At 47.8% G+C, this 20,897-nt stretch overlaps 4 protein-coding genes across 4 annotated transcripts; all 4 read right to left on the bottom strand.

Moving 5' to 3' along the window:
- Positions 1-47: 47 nt before the first annotated feature.
- RhiXN_01204 (uncharacterized protein) lies at positions 48-1,095 on the bottom strand (the record flags this gene model as incomplete). Its single annotated transcript, XM_043321023.1, has 5 exons — positions 48-209; positions 264-425; positions 476-700; positions 763-990; positions 1,039-1,095. The coding sequence occupies 5 exons, from the start codon at positions 1,093-1,095 to the stop codon at positions 48-50; spliced, it is 834 nt and encodes a 277-aa protein (XP_043180035.1).
- A 6,551-nt stretch (positions 1,096-7,646) lies between these two features.
- Positions 7,647-9,863, bottom strand: RhiXN_01203 (uncharacterized protein; the record flags this gene model as incomplete). The annotated part of the gene is made up of 2 exons (XM_043321022.1): positions 7,647-7,977; positions 8,026-9,863. The coding sequence occupies 2 exons, from the start codon at positions 9,861-9,863 to the stop codon at positions 7,647-7,649; spliced, it is 2,169 nt and encodes a 722-aa protein (XP_043180034.1).
- A 261-nt stretch (positions 9,864-10,124) lies between these two features.
- On the bottom strand, positions 10,125-11,143 carry RhiXN_01202 (glyoxylate pathway regulator; the record flags this gene model as incomplete). Its single annotated transcript, XM_043321021.1, has 6 exons — positions 10,125-10,267; positions 10,327-10,459; positions 10,513-10,634; positions 10,696-10,795; positions 10,853-10,972; positions 11,039-11,143. The coding sequence occupies 6 exons, from the start codon at positions 11,141-11,143 to the stop codon at positions 10,125-10,127; spliced, it is 723 nt and encodes a 240-aa protein (XP_043180033.1).
- Positions 11,144-16,246: 5,103 nt separating this feature from the next.
- Positions 16,247-18,903, bottom strand: RhiXN_01201 (bromodomain associated protein; the record flags this gene model as incomplete). The annotated part of the gene is made up of 12 exons (XM_043321020.1): positions 16,247-16,545; positions 16,604-17,059; positions 17,107-17,158; positions 17,208-17,259; positions 17,308-17,504; positions 17,557-17,685; positions 17,737-17,763; positions 17,825-17,894; positions 17,950-18,536; positions 18,592-18,646; positions 18,697-18,770; positions 18,820-18,903. The coding sequence occupies 12 exons, from the start codon at positions 18,901-18,903 to the stop codon at positions 16,247-16,249; spliced, it is 2,082 nt and encodes a 693-aa protein (XP_043180032.1).
- Positions 18,904-20,897: the final 1,994 nt, after the last annotated feature.

The following is a 20,897-nucleotide window of genomic DNA, read 5'->3' as shown; positions in this document are numbered from 1 at the left end:
ATAGGGAGCTATTCTGGCTCAGACGTTTAGATCAGATCAGTGGTAAGTTATGCTCTCCTTGCAGGGAAGCTTTCATCCATAAGTGATACTAAGCGAGCGAGATTTGAATCGGGAAATATAATCACACGGCCTGCAAGATCAACCCCGAATGAATCTTCTTCACGTTCAACTTTATTGGTGTATTCGTAATCTGCTTTCGCCAATGAGACCTGCCAACTTCCTTTATTTACTCGACTTAATAATCCAAGGCAACATGAACCAACCTTTTCGATACATTCGTCCTCTGCATGATAAGGGCGTAGTACACCTCCTTTACGCCTTTGTTTTTTGGCCGGCTGACTGGTACCAGTAGAGCTCTCTTCAGTGTCGTCGAATCGAAAACAACGAGATATTATCACGTAATTGCTGAAGCGGTATGGCTCATTCTACTAGAGAAATGATCAGCTTTACTCGCATACGGACCATTATCCCGCACCTGGTTTACAGCATTTACTAATTCGTCCTGAAGCATTCGATACATTGGCGGCATGATTTGAGGTGGCATATTAATTAACCTTTCGCTTATAATAAGCCCCGTATGTCCATGCGGCGCATCTAATGCCTGAGGCGACAAGAGGTTGGCTAACATCGACCCAACTGGAGAGTCCTGGGGTATCTTCTCTAAAAGATATTTGATTATGGACTTTATCGACGGATGGTCCTAATTGCACCGTTTAACGACAAGCTATGGTGGAGTGAAATATCTCCAAATCTGTTGTTCACCTTGTGTACATTCATGTTGAGCACAGTCAGGATAGCATAAGGATCCGAGTCAATACCGTCCGTTTTGACTGTTGACCCAATACCAGGTTGAGCTAGTATGAGTTCTGTGAGGTGTTCGACCTGGAATGTAGCAGAGTCCGTGCTGAACAACTGGTTCAGCAAGCGCTTCAGAGCCAGATAGTCAATTTCGGTTGGCCCGAAAAATTCGAAATCTACATCCACCAACTCCTTGATGGACAGTCAGTAAGCAATTCATTCGAGAGATTATGGACCAACTCTGCTTTCTTCTTCACTTTCGCTATTGCTTTCGTTCTTTCGCTTGTTGATTGACATGATGGTACAGTGGGTTGGCTACAAAATAAATTGTCAATTTGGTACCAGAGTCACGTGGAAAGGGTTTTTTGATACAATTTATTACTCGGACCCGAGCACACGATCGGACACCGAGGCTATGCAAGAGTGAGGCACACCTGGGAAGGGTTCGTATGGGTCCAGCTCTAGCTAAATCACAACCACGGTCTCCATAAAGTAAGTATCCTGTGTGTTCTGTCCAATCATCGCAGGATAGATATCGCTCATTACGGCTGATTCTTTGAAACACCTAGATGATTGTAATTACCCGAGATAGTTATGTTTGTAGTGCTTTGGACCTCACCGGCATTCCACAATGATAGTTATGCATAATACCCTTTATACAATTAAGATGGGTAGCTTCTAGTGGTGCACTCCAGTGACCGTCTTGTCTCGGTTCAAACGCAAAACTACTATATCCTTTTCTGGTGGTTGTATCGATCACTTTTGACGATTAAGATCTCTTGTTGATCCCCCTTCAGGGTGTACAGTCGGGACTCTCGACCTGCAGATTCTTGACCCGCAGACTTTGTATTGAAAAGCTGCGTGTTGCACCACTTTACTATTGATATGTAAGCTCGGTCAGCATCTTCCCATGCTGCAGGTCAAGAGTCCCGACTGTATTTGCGCACACGGCTCCATTTCATTTATTAGTTTCTCTTCTATAACTGCTTGATTGCTTTCCGTTGGAATTCCGGCCATTCTCCTAATGTTTATCACTGCAGCTACTGGTCTTAGGCAACATCTGGGTACTTATTCTGGCGCCAAATTTGAGACGACCCATCCAAACAAATGGTACTCTTCCGCAAATTTGACTCAGTTAGCCACCAGATAGTAGACGCTACACAGTAGGCACAATCGCCTACATATGGCGTTGAGCCCACCGAGTAATTCGTGGGCCGAGACTCGAATTCACAATAAAATACAATCATTCTTACTTTGCTGGAAATGTGTCACGTTAACAGCCAGGATTCTAAGTGTAGGAACCGGAATCCATCATGGTCCCCAGTCATGTGTATGCATATGGTATCATTCCCTATACCCGCATTTCGTTTGAATGACTTGATTTAATTTCGGTTATCCGATCACCATACCAGCCACATCCCGAACGAGTTCCGCGACTGAATATCCGCGTTCCAAAAACAAGGTGAACCAGGTCACGCTTGCATGGACGCCCGCTCGCTGCCTGTTGGCCAAAAGATTTGGGCCAATCAATACGTCAAGAGGCTTTGAGCAAGTTGATATATCCGCACGATCAAATCATATGTATAAAAGGAGCCCAAAGATTAGCATTGTGGGGTCACAGCTGCCATTTTCTCTTGTACTGACCTTGTGCATATTTCAGTTGATGTGGTTTCGTACAGGGTCTCGAAGGTCTGCAATGTCAATGCGGAACTCAATCGGTACTTGAATTTCGCAGCTACCTGAATACCAATAGACCTAAAGTACCTAGATGACACACATGCAGTCACGGTATCGCCGCACGGTAGACCCCAAAAGTGCGGATTTTCTAGACGTAAAAAATCACGCGTTATTTGCAGAGTGCTGGCAAAACTCGACCAATTTTTTCATGAATCCGCATCCTCAACTCACTCCTGTGTTCCTCAGAGGTGTGGATGCTGCGATTTCAGACCCGGATATCTGGCAAAATCTCAACGTCATGCGGATTTTCCGTACTTTTGGGGTTCACCGTGCGGCCGTACCGACTATATGCACAAGTGCCAAGAATTTATATTTGAGCCAAGCTCTCCTGAGCATAGTTTTTGCTAATCTACGAATAGAACAACCGTTTTTATTGAAGAGGGGAAGTTCGAAATCCATAGACTCTATAGAAGGCGGAAGATAAGTAGGGACCACTAATAAAAGCGAGAGAGCAAGAGATTTTCCTCTTGAGAAAGAAGATGTCTGCATCTTGAAGCAATCTTAAGCAAGTCTTCCTGTCGATATCACTATCGAACCTCATGGAATACCGAAAAGCCTTCGGTATGAAAACGGTGTTAATTATATTTTGCATGATGCTTCACTAATCCCAGGAACCTTGTGATGCACCTCCACATGTCGACACTCACCGGAACTACCCACAAAGGAAAATCTTAAGATTAAGAAGATGCGCTAGGTTTCTATACACATGGTATGGCAAAGAGGTGATCATCGTAAGGTAGGCAAATTCAGAGATAAGGAAAGATCTTGATGTACACGGATGAGAAGGAAACCTTCGGAAGATATTCTCTAGTCCGGTATAATACATACAGATAAGCGCTGAATAAACCACACCACATACAGTATATCATACAGCGCTTTTCTCTTGCGTGCACATCATGATGAGACAGAAAATCCGAGAACATGGATAGAAGATAAGTATGTCAGGACACCTGATCCAAGGGCGAGGTATGGGGCTCGCGTTGGGCAGCATATTCTTTTCGTTCCGCCCGTAACGGCGCGGGTATTACAGGGTGAAACTAACGTAACACATGTATCCGATGTAACCCTAGTTGTGTATATTCGATATTTATCACGAAGAAGCAGTAGTGAAACATACACCGCCGATGTCCAGTATCAAAGATTGGAGGGCCGTTTCCTATGCTTCGCAGCTTGCATTTCAGGCTCTACGTCACGTACTAACGTGATTTGTGGCTCAGCTTCACGTGGGTGCTGGAGCAAATCCATCGAGCACAGCGTGGCGTCATTGTGTGATCCAATCACAACCATTTTGTCTAGACCATGTATTGGGTTTGGCAAAGCAGAGTTTCTCTGATGTACTGCGGACCCTAGGTCCCTGACCGATGATTCATATACTTTAACCTGGATTCTGTCAGGATGTTTACTTTTATCGAATAGCCGGAGGGGCCTCCAGACTATGGCCAGACCGTCTGCTATCGGCGCATTACAGCTGCTATTTGCTTGTATGCCCCAAACCTTAAATCTATACACTGGAACAACCGAGGGCCGTCGAACAGTATCAGGAGTGAAATCGAATCAGCAGATCTCCAATAGAAATCCGCTGAGATCTCTACTGAAGATCCCAAATCTCCATGGATCGGTGGAGCATTATGAATCTCTAATCCATAAAGTATTTTCCCTATACCCGATGAGCTTGATTGAGGTTCGACCCGAAGTTGCCACCAAGAGCCGTGCCATGTATGTCATCCACGAGGTTTTGAAGCACTCCAGGCCGATGTCGTCCCTACTGGAATCGGAAATAGTATTAATGGCGAACAGGCTGGGACATGGATTTCCCTAAAGTTAACTATTGCAGAATAATTCTTTTTAAAGCCCGATAGATTACTCTTCGGGATGATACTATAATTTATGATTATTAAATGAACTTGTGCAATCCCTATGCTTTACAATTTACCTAGGGGCTCACCGCACCAATAATGGCCCCAACAGGATAATTCTATAGCTAATCCTTGCTAAACAAAACTGGCAGTGCAACATGGGGGGTAGTTCCATGAATAGGAAGATCACTCGAGGCGGACATGTCATGTCTCGGCGGAAAACTGGGGTAAGTGCTGGTGCGAGTAGTATGGGGTAAGCGAAACCATTAGCTGGGTTCAAGTACTCGCTTCAAGTGTTCTGGAAGATGGATAGACATAGGATGAGTAACACAACTTCACTAGCCCTCTGAAGTACTTCCGATATTATAGTTCTATCCCCCTTGACTTGCCGGGCATCGAAGGCCGTCCGGCTGTACACGGAATGTCTTGCCAGTATCACACTTTATACACTGACAGGGTGGCTCCAACTCGTCGATTGCCACAGAGGATCTCACAATTGCTCCTCTCCGTCATGTTACGATTCTGGCCGCCACTCGACAATGTCGTCTGGTTCGTCGGTAACGTTGACGTTATGTACATCCCGGTATGCCAAACTCGGTCGTACCTATTAACAAGAACTGAAACTTCCAAATCAGTTCTATATTTTTCATTGGTATCCATCTTGAATACATGAAGTGCTCCAGTCAGCCCTGGCTGAACGCGACCCCGACCCCATACTCGGAACATATTCATTTGCAGATCGTAACACCTTAGGAGCTCCGTTGACAAGCCAGGTAGGGACATCCCTATGTAGCCACGCCTCGAAAGTTGTCCTAATAACATATCTACGAGCCATTGTACCCCCAAAACACTGTGCTGCCCAAGTGCAGCATAGCTTCGGCCCCTTTGGCCAACTGATATCAATACTGCTTTCGCTCGAAAAGGTTTAGCACATCTCGCTCTCGAACAAGTTATGCACGACTTCAGGAACGGTTCTGGACGCTCGCTTTCGCGTCCAAATGATAAGGCTTCCAGCGCTCAGTCTGGTCATATTACAGAACCCAGCACTTGAGCGCCATCATCTTTTCCTGATATATCTACTACTGAATGAAATTCCATGGTCAGAAACCATATATAGTTATTTTTACCTACAGCCCCCTGCGCATCAAGAGACCCTGACAGGCTCCGTGTTTTCACCCATGGACGCAATTCTGAACCGAACTATTTAGCCACTCGAATACTGAACCTCGGGCTCTCGTCACTTTGTCTTGTGTATCGTTACCGGGGTTGGAGATGCACTATTACCGAGACCCTGCGTTCCGATTCCGAGTGTTGTACCTGTTTGAATACACATTTAAATAATACACGCCCACGGTGCAAAAGCTAATTGGCATGCGGCACACTGGAGCCACGCCTTTGTCGGTTATCAGTACATCATTTCAATACAGTTGATAAACGAGCTTGCTCGATAAAACAACGGCCCCAGTCAAATATGAATGCTATTCAGGTGTAGATCTCTGATGTCTCCAGTATATCTCACACAGCGCCCACCTAAGCATTTTGTCAGACAGCTCCGAGATCTTCTCCGGTGTGGCGCCGCATGGCGAACCGATGTACATTGTATCTATCGATACAGATAAGCTTAGAACAACATGGTTAGGGCGAGTCCAGACTATGGCATGCATCTTGGGAACCAAGGGCATTTTTGGTAAATTTAACCTGTATAATGGGCCTAAGATGAGCATAGAAACAAGCCAAGTTGCAGTTAGGTACATTTGCACCAAATGCCCACTGATTCCTCACGTGTATGAATATCTGGATCGGATGAGTTGATGTAGTAAGTGAGATAAACTACTCGTAATCCACGGCCAGTGTTATTCTCGTGTCCCGAAAGGGTATGCCCCCCAATTCCATTGCCGGTTTTTCAGAGTCTTGCATGTTGAAATGTGCACAACTCATACGTAGTCTACCCACCTGGTCCCTTTGTTGCTTCCTGCAGAGTATAACATCGCTACGAGGCTTGTTCCCATCGTCCGAAAGCGATTCAACAGGGGAGTCGCTCCAGGATACCAAGCCTCTCCGATTCTTAGCAGTCGTCGTGATCTTAAACTAGTGGGGCACAGCAAGATATCGAGTACATGTGAAGGCAGTTGCAATTTCATACTATAAGCTGATGACAGGCGTAGATATATATATAAACACAGAAACAAGATGGAGCGTGATATCCCAGGCCGCAACATTGGCCCCGGAATACGTATGGATACAAGTGAGTTGTCTGTGCATATAAGCGAGCTGTTTGTACACGTATGACAAGTGTCTTGGATGCTCTGGGATACAAAAAATTACCCCCGTGCCGTTGGATGTATAGGATCTGGTGATCAGTGTGAGAGATATGAGAGATATGAGATCTCGGGCTGAATGGCATTCACATTTGATCGGGGCCAATATTCACAATAGTCCAAAAGGGCAACTCGGTGACAAACGGTGTGTGTGTCCAAACTCGCTAAATATGATTCACTTATTCCACACGACACATGAACAAACTCATCACAAGCAAGCACCAAACCGAACCATACATTACAATCTAAATCCCAGAACCTCCTGCTGCATTTCAGCCAGCCAATCGATGCGCACTTCCAATAATCTCAACCCAAATAGGAAAAAAAAGGAAAACTAAAATTACATAAATGATTTCACACACACACAAGCCAAACGAGCGACAAGTTGGGTTGGTAATGATAAGGGCGGCGGGGGCATTTCAAATAAGACAAGAAGGAGAATCCAGGCTGGAAGTATTGTTATACAGGTCGTTTTTGGATATACAAGATAACAAGCGGACGAATAGGCTTTTTTTTGGTTTTATTGTAGATTTCGCGGTCGGATTTTTAATTGCAATTGGGTTGTTTGGATCGGGAGTGAAGGCGAAGTTAGGAAGCAGATTCGGCGCCAGTTGGGCCTTGGAGACAAGACATCCAGATTCGAGTCTTGTAGAGCCTATAATAAAGATGAATCGCTCAGTTTCCAGATCAAGGACTGACATAGAGGCGCAATAACTGGACCGAAAACGAGCAGACCAGCATCATGGTTGTCATTCTTCCTAGGCAGCCAGTGGTTTAAATGCTGGCATCCAGCCCAGACCTCCGTTTTGAAGCTGGCAACAAGCCCGAGCTTGGCTCGAAATTCCACCCTATATGCAACCATTCCGCTCATCCAACGTCCAGCCATTCCCATCCGAATTCTCCCGTACAGAATCGACGGCTCACCTGAACAACTCCCTCACAAGTTCTCTAAAGTCGATCCTCCGCTCGGCAATATAATAAAACGTAAGTTTTCTCCGGTCCCTACATAATCGACGGACAAACAAAATCCGTTCATTTCGGGCCGAACCGGGGATCGAGCAGTCAAACCGAGTCGCGAAAGCATTTGGCATGAAACGCCAGAAGTTACACACGCCTCGTCAGCCGGCGTATAAATAGTGAAGGAGGCGGGGGGGACTGACCATTGGTACTCGGCATCGATGACCTCCATCGGGAGCTTTTTCTGTCTGATTTTGCTCTGGCACAGCTGGAGCGCCTTGACTTCGTCCTGCATTTTGCTCAACAGCAGCCTGCGCCACGTTAATATCCGACGACTCATACATGGATTTTAAACTCACTGAGTATCGCCTGGCCCAGCCCGGCCATAAATCCGCTTGGGCATGATCTCCTTTCGTCCGCCCTGGCCATCGTCCGCGCCCTCCATCATAAATCTCTCAACCTCGGCCAGGGAGATACTATCGTTGACGACCTTGCCCAGGTCTTTCCCGCGATCCGCCTCGACGATGACTAGATCCCCACGACGAATAGGCTCGCCATCGAGAGAATCGGGCGCAAAGAACAAGTCGGTGCGGCCCGCTTTGAACTCGACGACATAGAGGGGCGCGCCAGTCGGGATGGACGAGAGCGGGAGACCGCGTCCGAGGTCGGCGTCTTGTTGGCCCGGGTTCGGGCCTGGACCTGCACCCGGAGAAAGAGGAGTTTGGACGGGACCAAAGCTCGTGCGCATGGCGGATGGGGATACCGGGAACGGACGATGGGTCGTGCGAGGCGACGAGCCCGGGAAATGGCTCTGGCTCGGGGTGTTTGTCGACGGCTGCTGCTGCTGATCTCGCGTATATCCCGCGCCTGGGGCGGTATTCGTCGTGAGCCCTAACCCAAGGCTGCTTTGACGTTCATACACCGTCTGCTGTTGACCTTGGAATGAATAGCCGCGCCCAGTGTTGGGGGACAAAGACGGAGAAAAGCCGCGCTCGGCCGAACGTAGCGAGTCGGTCCGGAGCTGGGCCAAAGACGGACGCGCACCGAATGCACCTGCCGAACGTTCTGGACTGGGATTGTGCGTCTGGCGCCACGAACCGCTGGTGCCGTTTTCGGGGACATAATCAAGCGTGGACGCCCGGGGACTATTATGCTCGTGTAATCCGAGCGCACCGACAGGCGAATGACGCTGGATAGGGGCGGGATAGGTAGGCAAGCTAGAGGGCTGGCTGACCAGACCGGAACCGCCTCCGCTCAGAGGACCACGCGGGTTAAACGTGGCGGGCATGACCCTTACAGGGTTATTCCTGGGCGGGGTGGAATCGTCCAAGTCGAGGCTGAGCATATTTCCGAGCAAATCATCGTCGGAAATGACACTCCGTCCCTGGGCGAATGCATCGAGCTGGGGACCGAATCTGCCGCGGGGCTGGACAACGCTGACACTGTGTCTGCGGGACGTAGTACCGCTCCCGCCTCCACCCGATTCTTCGCCCGGCCAAAACTCACGCGGGTCTTCCTGGAAGATTTGTCCGACATCGCGGACAAAGGGGGATATATTGCTCAGATCTTGACGCGGGACTTGGTGAAAGTTGTGGGTGTTGTGGATGGGTGCGGGGATGCCAAAGCGCGAGTCGGCCCAGCTCTGGGGCAAGCCCTGGGATCCGGGTGCGGGGAGCGGGGAAGAGGGGAAAGTGGGCATGGGCCGTCGTCCGAGGGTGGCGAGGGATTGGGAGCGTGATCGGGTGCCAGATGGGTCGGATGGGTTGACGGGCATGCCATTGGCACCGATGGATGCGTAGAGGCCGCCGGTGCGGGGCAACAAGGCAGTGGGCGAGGACCGGCGTGGACTGGGCTCAAAGTAGACATCGTCGATCGAGGCTTCGGATTCGTTGTCTTCAAATGTCGAGGGAAACGTCGGGTCCGTGCGCCTCGTGCCAGGGAATCGATGGTCGGGCTCGCTGCTGAACGACACACTGCGGAGTCCGCGTGGCAAGTGGGCCGGACTCGCTCCCGTTGTCGTCGTCGGACTGCCCACGGCAAGTCCCATCGCTAGGCTCCGGGCTGACCACGGGGACGAGGGGCTGTTGGGCGTCGCCAGCGCACTCTCCAGTCGTCTCTGCGCAAGCTCGATCCGGGTCGTGCGCGAGTCCCGCGATCCACTCCGTCGTCCGTCGGTCCGTTCCTCGTCGTGCTCCATTGGGTCTCTACTCTATGGGTCTTTCTAGTCTAGTCGTCGTCTACTCTATGCTCGACATGCCCCATCCGTGCCTCCCCACAGTCACGCGCCAGTTCATCAGATCTCACGTGATAGATCATCTAGCCCCCAATCCAAAAATGACATTACGCTCACAGTACCGACAAAAACAGAACGAGAGAATCAGACAAGAACCAAAATACACAAGCATACACGGAATCCAAAATCAAATCTCAGATCGAGCTAGCTGTTTTGTGCGCCAGCTTAATCATCCCGGCGCTTCGGCAAGTCACCCACAGGCAAGACAAAGTAGCTTGCGTCGGGACTGTACAACCCGGCCGAACCAGTATAAAACGCAATCATCGCCGTAATGCAACCGAGGATTCCACCTGCCTTGTGCGCACCAGCTAACAACAACCATCCCAATCAGTCCTCAAGCCCCACTCTTATCAAACACACCACTCACCACTTCCGGTAAACTCCGAAATAGCAAGGAGCATAAAGGTCAAAATAAGGAAAAAGAACACGCCAGAGAGTGCAACCGACGACCGGAACGTGGCCAAAAACAAAAGGAACGTGATGATCATCCATGTAATCAACTGTGGCCTCCAATTAGTCTCGATCCTCTAGCGCCTCTTTCATTTCGACTCACATAGATACCGAGTGCGCTGGGGAGCTGAGAGGCAGCTTCACCCTGGTAAGCTTCGAGAATTCCCGAACCAGGCCAGTAGATCGCGCCAAACGACAGCCAAAAGCCACCGTACATTGAAAAGGCTGACAAGATGAAAACTTTACTAAGCCAGGGATGCCGAGGTCCGCTGCCGATGTCACGTACCAGTCGCACCAAACGTGTTGCCGGTTGCAAACTCCCACATGCCCGCCAAGAGCTGGCACAGTCCACCAACGCCCAAAGCCATGCCTACAACAGCATTCGGCTAGAATGCGGTGTTGATTAGTCAATTGTCCGAGCGTATTTTTAGCAACACACATACAGTGGTGATACCCCGAGCGCCCGCATTGTACAACGAGAGAATCAACGTCGTCGACGCGAATCCAAACAGACCGAGTGGGGCAGGGTTGGCTAGCTTCCGATGGTAGACCGGGAACGCACGCTGTAGAACAAAATCCAAGACCGTCAGAGTTCGGTCTGAAGCACATACACATGCATCTCAACTGACCTGCGTATCGGCAGAAATGGTATGGTGGAGCGCAGGCCCACCGGTATAACCATTACCACCATTGACACCCTTCTCCGCGTCAAAAGTATGGTTCGAAGCGGACATTGTTCCAAGCGATGATGAAAAAAGAAACAAGCTTGAGAGAAACCCGAGGGGAGAAGGTGAGCGTAGGCGAAAGACGGGTGAAGAGAAAGGTGGGGGTGGGGTAAGCGGTATAAATACCCTGCTCTCCTAGCCCCTTACCCCCAATCAGGAGGCGACTGAGTAATCGACGACGTTGGCTGAATAGGGACCGGCCCGTACATCATCTGACGCGTGACGTGATTTTCCCCACTTGCTCGACCTACCCGAACCTCCCCGTCTCGCACGGCTGCCGAGAGGTCACTCCACCCACATCATCGAGGCTTTGGTGGTCATAAACTCGATCATCGTCCGCTCTCGTCCGCCTCTTCGCCCTCTTGGTCCTCCCCCTCTGCGCCCGCAAATTCGCCTCTCTCGCTGACGTGATCCAAAATAGAACACCTTCGAGCTGTCTTGGCGGTCCATTCTATTTCCAAAAATACACCTTCTCCTTGATGAACATGCGATATCTTGCCCTCTCATTTTTTCCGCCACCATGAGAGGTTTATCCAATCGGCACGAGACACGCCCTTTTTGCATATGCATATGGTTCACAAGGGCAAAGAACACGAGCGGGATGTATTTGCCTCCAGCCTCGGTTGGGGTAAAAATTTTATGCTTCGATGTCTTATCAGGACATGTTTAATGAAATCTAGTTGGACATGTACTTTTTGCACCGCAGCGGGTTTGTGTCTATACATCCGAATAGCAAGGGATAATCGGGAAAAAGACAAAGAGCCAAGTACGTGTGTCCCTTCTCTTGGCAGAATCTCGGTGTGGGGGGACATTTTTTAAGCGATCAACGCTGTCCCGTGGACGTTAATAAGCTGTGGGGCAAAATTAGGGGGGTTGGATATATGCGCATAGATCTGGGTGCATGATGACCCAGATGATGTATTATACGTCACGACTGATCGTAGCTGTGCACGTTGATCTTTCTTATATAATTCCCTCGCACCTCGCCGCATTGCTCAGGTACAGATGTTCTAAAAATATTTTTTTCTCTCCAATGAGTGGCATTTGTTGAAGGACTCGCTGTCCAAATTTACGAATGAATCAAGTGGATCCACCATGCACCATGAAGGATACACGCCACCTCGGGCATTCAGCCTCGAACCACCCTAATCACCTTGCGAATCTGCGGGTTTACGCCCGTTCCAAGGACTACTGAATCGAGCATTAACTAAAGTTATGTGCTCGGCATACGTTTTCCAGCCACCAGTACCAGCACCAACCCAGGCCGGGCGCGCGCTTGTAGCATTACATCCCACCTGTCGCTGCCGGCATAGGGTATTTCGGCCGATTGAATTTTGGTTTGCAGATGTTGGGGCACCAAGGCTTGATGCTGGCGTTGATGTTGATACTATACATATCTACGCTGTGTTTACCTCGTATAAATCCACGGCCAGTGCGTAGCGTAGTCCACAACAAACACTAGGTGCGCGGCCTTAAGGGAGGTGGGTTGTGTGATTATCAATTTCACGTGGCTATGTATTCTAATTGATCGCCACCTCGAAGGCCCCGAGGTGTCAACGTTGTCACATCGTGCTCTTCCTAGATGACCAAAAATCGATGGAATGGAGCGGCACCCCCTTGGATTGTTCCCAAATAGGATATTGGAGTCAAGGGTCCGTACGTTGCGTGCTCTTTTTTGATAACTTATGGGTGGAGCCAACTCGTGTGGAGCTTCCGCCTCGAACTCTATATAAAGGGAGACATTTCGCTGCGCCGTGTAACCCAACGCCCAGGTCGAGAGTTCCCTGGGAGATAAGGAGGCAGTGTGGTTGCGTTGTATCATTATGGTTTGAACAAGGTGCAAGTATTGTTCGTTGCGCACCTGGGTAGATTGATCCGTGGTCGGAACAAATCAAGGCGACCGGGGATAAAATTCCACTCCGGAGTCCCGGACATACAGCACCGGGTGATGGACAGAAGCTCGTTCGCCACATTCCATGGCACTTGTACCCACTTTCCCTCCGGGGGGGACATCTTCACGAACTCGAAGATGGATAGAGAACCAAGCATATCCTGTTCAATTTCGTGTCATTCCTGGGCTTGGTTTGTCTCTCAAGGCTGCCTACAGGGGGGTATCAATGCTTCTTTGACTTACCCCTCGGGCCCGACGGTTTCACAGATTGATCCAGGTATTCGAAGGTTATGGTGATTACGCCCGCAGTCCCACATTCTTGGTGCCCCAGAAGGCATGGATTCCTTACTGATGTATTCGTGGAAGCTTAGCCTGGCTTCATGGGGTCCTCTCAACTTACGGACCAAGAATCTATGATACACGGCAGTATGTAGGACAATTCGATTGCTGTACATACTTTATAACAAAACTATTTTCGGCATCTATAATTAAGCTTAGCCATAGTCGTATTTGTTTGACCTGATCCATGTATGTGGCTCTAATGCATATGTATTCTTGTGTAAAAATCAAAGATACGACCGGGACTGTCACGTATAGGATAGATACGCATGTACCTAAAGTCCCTTTGTTTGTACCATCCCACGGCGCAGGTACACCATTCGTTTCGTCCTTGTATGCGGCTGAATCAGGCTCCCAACCAAAGTACGGTCAGGTTGGTCCAGTATCATGGTAAAGGGATAACCCAGGAGGCTTGGTAGATACGCGGAGGACCGCAAAGAAGTACAAGAGTATGAAGCGAAATGATCAATGGATTTTAAATGGAAGAGAACGTTTGCTCTTTACGCTTGATAAACGCTGTCACATCGGAATCGTCGGCTATAGGTCTCACAGACCCAAAATGAAGGTAAGAAGAGAACGAATGATCCTGCAAAGGTGTGGTTGATTTTTGATATCTGTAGAATCGGCGTCGTTGACGGATTCAGTGTGGGTTTCGAATCATGCATGAGCACAATTGAGGAAGAGGCAGATGCACAAGTACCCGCAAAGAAGCATAATGGCAAGTGGGTTAATCAAGTTTGACACCTGTCCACAGCACCGTTTTCCAATGTATTCCAGCTTACTACGTATACTTTGGGTGTCCTCACGAAGGGTTCGTGCCCAAACCAAACTCTTGTACGGAAACTCCGGCTTGGCGATAGTAAATATGGCATTCACGGAAACAAGCTTAGCGGCCATTCAGAATACACGAGTAGCTTGCAAGATCCATCAATCAGCACCCATTCACTGGCATCAGGCTTTCAAGTCAGGTCTCGCGAAGCAGTTCTGTAGGTTGTCTTCAAGGATAGACTGTCTCCAAGGACAATGGCACCAGGCCTAGCCTTTGGTGTTATGATTGGAAAACGATTTTAACGATCGATCCTGGAGCACCTGGGGCGGAGGAAATCTGTTGGTCATCATAGTAGGCTTGATATGATTGCCAACGGATGGTCCAGAATCGGAAAATCTGCAGGGTGTCTTATTTTAATGAAGCATTTATCACTGAATCCCAGTTATTTTGGAACAAAATTAACTAACCACAAACCCAATTTTGCACGAGGGCTGACTAGAACATTCATGCAACCTGACGAAACATCTCTGAGTTTATGGATATTCAAATGTGATGGATAGGGGTATGTATGCACTTTAGGAATAGGGGGCGGCAATATAGACTGGACAAATAATCAAAATAGTGTGTTTATGCGTGATACATCGTCAACTTTGTATCCCATTTGAATGATATGCCTACTTAACAAGGGTCTTCACGAGTTGTGCTGCCTTGAAGTTGACCTTGGCGTCTATGTGATTACACCAACTCAAATTAAACTAGGGGCAAGCCCGAGGATGCCACCGAGCTGGGTCGGATATTTGAATGTAACAAGTCGTGTTATCAGGTATATATTGAATAGTAAGCTCATCCCAGTATGCGGTTGATGATACGGCCGAAATCGCAAACGATTGATATTTCTAGCGGACTAAGGACTATCGAAAATAAAACAAACCTTATCTACTCGGATGTACAGCACCCATGTTGACGCCTAAAGTATGATAGTATGTGTACAATTAACGGGTATATACTCTATCAAAGATTCCGAGCTGAGTTAAAGCGAACTCTCGTGGGGAACACGTCTGCGTGTGTATTGGTGCTATACTTTATTGAAGCTAGCGAAGCGAAATCCTGAGTGTCTCAACTAAACTTTCGGAAAGAGCCTAGTGACCCCATGAGACAACAATTCTGGTAGTCCTCGTGTGAGATACCGCCGGTTTGTTTCTCGACCCTGAACTTGTTCGGTAGAAGTCATACTTACCTTAATTGGGACTCGTGTTTTATGATCAGGAACACAATATCCTCGTATGTGCGCAGTGGGCGGTGCTAGGAGATACAATAGTTGATAAGTGAGATCTTGTAGGTCGATCAAGGAAGTTCTTGTGCTGTAATGCGGAAGCAACGCGGAAGTTGAATATGATCCTTGACCTTAGTAAAAAGCTTACGTGAAGGGCAGATCTTGATCGATCAACCAGGGTATTGGAGGATCTCTTGATTGTGTAAAAATTACGGCATGTTACAGTTGACAGCAGTGATCTTACAGTGACTGTAACTGAAGCGCCCAGTCACTCTTCGGGTTCACAGTGTAATAAAGGGGGTTCTCTTCTAGACATACGGGCACAAGGCCGTCTTCGGTCTAGACGTATAAACCCCTTCCGACAGGACACAGGTCTGAATCCGCTATTGGTCGATCATTGAAATATAACGCTGTTGAGTGTTGGGCTAGAATGATCATGGAATCTACCCTCGCTTGGAAGAACATAGGTAGAAAAATGGATACAGTGCCGTGGGCTTAAAATCTGTTTCTACACCCAGAGGAGTGGAGGGGCTTAAGGCCTTCCGCTCTCAATGAATATCCGTAAACGTGACCCAGTGAGAAATCCCTTCACGAGAAAGGTGTGGCAAAAGGTGTGGCAACAAGAATGTCTCACTGTGGAGCGTAGGGCAACGCCCTCATACCATATCGACACAGTAGTGCAGCACAATATAGTGGCATGAGGCCCCTGAATGTACGGTGGCTAACTGGTTGCAGTGGCAAATGGTCATATATTAATGCTATTTATAAGCGAAAGTGAATAGTGCACCATATAGCTCATACGTAGATCCCAATTAAATCAGGATTACGTTGCCTGCGAAATCATGAACTCATCTCCACATCGTCTTGTTGTCCACTTTGTTCGGATGAAAGCCCACTGAGCTGAGAGCCAAAAGCTTCCTTGTACAATTTAGATAGCTCAACGCTGATGGGTAACGCGACCGCTGCTTTGCGCTTGCTTTCATCGATTTCTTCACCTCGGTGACGCCTTTCCTGCTGTTGTGCTAGAAAGTACAAGTAGTCTAGACTATGTTTTGGGTGACGGATTCGAGGGGTCTCAATGGGGGCTCCAGAGAACCATAAAAGTTGGTTTGTGTAAGGTTCACGATCGAAATGCTGTACTATGGCAAAGAAAAAATTAAAGAGAGAAGGAAGATTAGGTACCACATTCTAACTCACCTGTGTCATCGAGAAGAACCTCGACCATTGAAGTTGGGATGACAGTCTGTCCGCCTGCGGCAGTGATCACAGACCTATCCTTCTGTGGCCCAGGGGCGGCAGGTCCACCGTGTCCTCGCTTTTTTATCCCCGCAACTCCTTTTAAAAATGGGCTTGGAAGTTTTCGCGGGACAACAGTGTGGTTATTGTCGAACTTGGAAATTGGCATGTATTCCCATCCACCCCCATTGACTCCCAGCCCATCTCCTCCCTTTCGTAAGCCATCAGGTATGCAGCTCGACCAATTTTTAATACGCGAGAATGTCTTTGAGCCAGAGTCGTAGCGGCTCTCGCAAACGTAAAGCGGTCGACCAGGGTACCACATTGGGGGACTGGGTCTACCACGAATATGCTTCGGGAAGAACTGACATGCGATGGGCTCGATAATCTCTTGGATGGAATTGGTTGATGTAAAGTCTGGCAAGATGTTAGCCAGGATTATCAAACGTCGCGGAGTCTCTCACTAGTTTTGAATACTTCGTGCTCCCAAAATGACCGTGTGGCGTTATGGATTGTCTGCGGAATGGGGTTAGACGATTTTTTGGTCGTTAAAGTTGTAACTAACCTGCTCGGGGCGAGAATACCAAGTAAGACTGAGTGTTTTGGCCGGGTCCGACCTACTCCAAATTGGAATGATGCCGAGGTATTTATTAAATTCCACTGACCTATCAATTCGCTGAATTTGAGCGACAATTGGTTTAGGTGGAACATCTTTATTCGAGAGATGAACCCAGTCTCCTATATGGTACGTGATTCCTTTGAAGGTTATGGACTCTGCGGAGTCGGACGCTATCGAGCTAGATGGAGTAACGTCCACTTGCATGTCCTCTGGTTTGGACGAGGTAAGTGCTTGCCAAACACACTGGCTAAAACGATGAGAATACGACCAAGGACGATGAACGGAATCAACACACCTGTAGTACAAGCACGCGGCCATATGGATATGTCCCTTCTTCGTGCCATTTTCTCGCCTTTTCAAAGAGCTTAAATATATCTTTGTCAAACTCTGCCGACGAAGTATAGGCCTTGGCTTTAAGTTTATTCTTCAAGATGAATTAGTTGAATGTACAATATTATTCATGGGCTATGCGTACCTCGATCACCGAGACCGACATTGGGTCCTGTTCGCAACGCTCGCTATGAGTATTTGTATATGACCACGCGCTCGATGTACCTACTCACACTAAACGATAGTGTCTTATTGGTAGTTTCCTCAGGCATGCGTTGGAAAACATCAAACGCAAAGTCTCCGCTGAACGAAGGTTTCAATAACAATGATATTTCAGCGACCTAGTAATTCCACTTACCTGGTATCTTTAAAACTCTTTAGCTTTTGTAATATTGAAGAGCAATGCTCCCAGAGATCAATCGACTGGGGTAATTCCATCCAGCCGCCCAGACCTGGGCCCGGCCAACCAGGAAAGCTTGCTTCAAGCTGAGAAACGAGTTCGTCCCCCTTCTTATCGCGAACTAATCCGGCTGCGGCTGAGTCCTCTTCAGGTTCCACTGAAGCGGGTACTGGGAGGTTAGGGGGTACAGGCACTACCACCGGAACTATCGGTACTGGGGGCTTTTTAATCACAGTCGCAACTGGGGTTGGTTGTGCAACGGGCAGTTGCTGAGCTGGTTGAGGTTGGGGAGTTGATTGTTGTTGAGGCGTAACAGTGCGCTGAGGAACAGGGGTTATAGTCGTGTTTCTCGAAGTACTGGCCATGGGGACGCCTGCTTTCTTAGGTATGCGAATGACAGGTGTTGCAGGTGGTGCAATGTCGCGAGTACGTGAAGCTCGAGAGGGTTGTTGTCGCTGTGGTTCGTTGGAGGACTCGGCTTCTGCTTCAATTTTGGGCAACATCCCTGCTGTCACCGAAGTTTCCCATTCCTTGCTTAAAACGCCCTGAACATAAGGCTGTAGTCATATTCGAACCGATGAATATAGGAGAAGGTGTTACCTGGAGTGTTCGGGCATCATTGCTAATGACGGAGGTTTCCTCATTGAAGTGTATACTGTGAGTGTTTAAGCTGGTAGTGCTTGAGAAATATCGTATTTAGCTCACGCGTTCGCGAAGACAAGCTCCAAGTCGGAGTGGAGGTCCTCTGGGGATTTATATTTCCCTTTTCCTAATTTTTCCTAGCTTCAAAGTGAGTTAACGAGACGAGGAGTTATCAAGATTCCAAACCCTTATTCCATGCAAGGAGCGAGGCTCAGGAATCACTCGGTAGTATTCTGCCCAAGTGGCCCTATCGGGAAGTTCCTTGAACATCTCAGCAATAGACCGACTTTTAACTTTATAAGAGTAGATTGAATTGAATATTCTTTCGCATTCCTTTTGCTGCTCCGGGTTTAGTGGCATTTTTTTTTTCGATAACCAGTCTAAAGATGATAGTAGAGCGGAGAGATGAGAGAGGTAACAATATACACGTGACCGTGCATCACTTTGTAGATATCACGTGATATTAATGACCACAAGGCGCGACGTTGGGAATAGTTTGATCTGCTCGCACATACCTTATGCTTGTCGTATTTTTATCTATCCACTAAGCGGGCGTATGGATCTTAAAGGAATCTAATAGCAGGAGCTCTTTTGTCCACACCACCTCATCAGGAAACACGGACATCTATTGTAGACTCTGTAGGCATCTACAAAGGTCTACAAAGGTCTACAGAAGTATACGGTAGACATCCTGTTTTCCTGATGCTCTCACATAATATTCACTTATTGGCGTCATTTGATATTTTGATTTGTACATTTTTGAGAGGCCAGACCAGATTAAGACCAGACAGTGAGACTACCAGCTGACACTCACTTATTACTAAACTACATCATGTCCTTGGATAACAATGATAGGGATATTTTGGTTAAGTATTGACACATTACTGCAGTAAGGATGCCAGGAGACCCAACCCAAATCTGGTGTAGAGTTCACAATTGAATGGGTTGCAACCACCCTGGGTATTTCAACCATATACTCACCTGCTCTTGACTCAGGTTGCTTCATTGCTTCCAATGCAACCCCTGCTACAAGACACAAGTTGTGTTATTTCATCTTGATTGCTTCTTCTCAGATGTCAGGCTTCTTATCTCAACCCATGTGTACTGTTACAACCTCCTTACATATACCATTAGACTTGCCGAATTTTTCTCTCATTTTTAGTATTTTTCTTGAAACCTTTAGCTTTTGTTTTCAATCACGTGATCTTGGCGCTTATTATGCCAAGATGCCGCGCCAAGATGCCGTGCCAAGGGCGCTTAGGAGGAATCCACGCTTCTGCGCAGCCTGCAGCAAGCTTCTCTTTTCACATGTAGTCTTCTATTCACACACGCACAGACCACATGTACTTAGAAGTTTTATCTATATATACAGCAGGAAAATTGCTTGGAGACCCCAAGTTGATTTTACCTTGTCTCTTACTCATTAGAGAAGGTAGCCAGCCAGCTAAGTAGCAGGCCCCCTAGTTAGATCACACGCTCACCCCTTGTGTTTACCTATCACACCTCCCAGGCCTAAGGCCCCATTGCCCCCAGTAGATAGTAGTAGTCCGCCTTAAGCGGTAGTAGTATAGCCCAGGATAGTAGATTACCTAAGTTGCCTGTAGTAGTACAGCCTTAAGCGCCTGCTCCCACTAGCGTGTACCCACCTTACAGTGGTGTACAACATGTACTGACTGTGCATTCTCAATGCCAGCACTCCATTCAACCAAATTGGTTGATCAAGTGAAAATACCTGGGATGCCAAGGGAGCTAGTTCCATAAATTCACCTGAGTGTATCAAATTATCCAGAGCAGTAACAAATGGTGACTAATGGGAGCTGCTACCAAGTCCATTGAAAATTCTACCAAGTTATGCCTGGGAACAAATCATGTGGTTTATTCAAGTTGCCTGGCTTGGGTATAGTTGTACATTAGTGCCTACTGGACAACTTGGGATGCAGCCTGGAGAACAAGTGTCCTGGACACGGTCACATGACCAGTACAAGTGGTTGCATGCTGGCCCAAGCCCAAATTTGGGGGGTAGCAGGTGTAATCATGGGTTGTCAGCAGAGGAATAATAGGGCTCTATGGCTTAGTGGTCAAGCTGGTTCAATTCCAGCTAGTTCTATTTTCCTCTGTTTATGACAACAAGCTACATCAATCAAATTCAAACTTTGATTCAATCAGGCAGCAACCTACCAGAAGGTGATATCAGTAATGCTGCCCTCTGCATGTTCATCAGTATTGGAAAGCCCTGACCAACTTATTGTTATATACTAATCATG

The sequence above is a fragment of the Rhizoctonia solani genome, chromosome 4 (assembly GCF_016906535.1).
Source record: "Rhizoctonia solani chromosome 4, complete sequence".
NCBI classification, from domain to species: Eukaryota; Fungi; Basidiomycota; class Agaricomycetes; order Cantharellales; family Ceratobasidiaceae; genus Rhizoctonia; species Rhizoctonia solani.
Note: the sequence above shows the minus strand (reverse complement) of the source record. Positions and strands in the feature narration are given on the sequence as shown.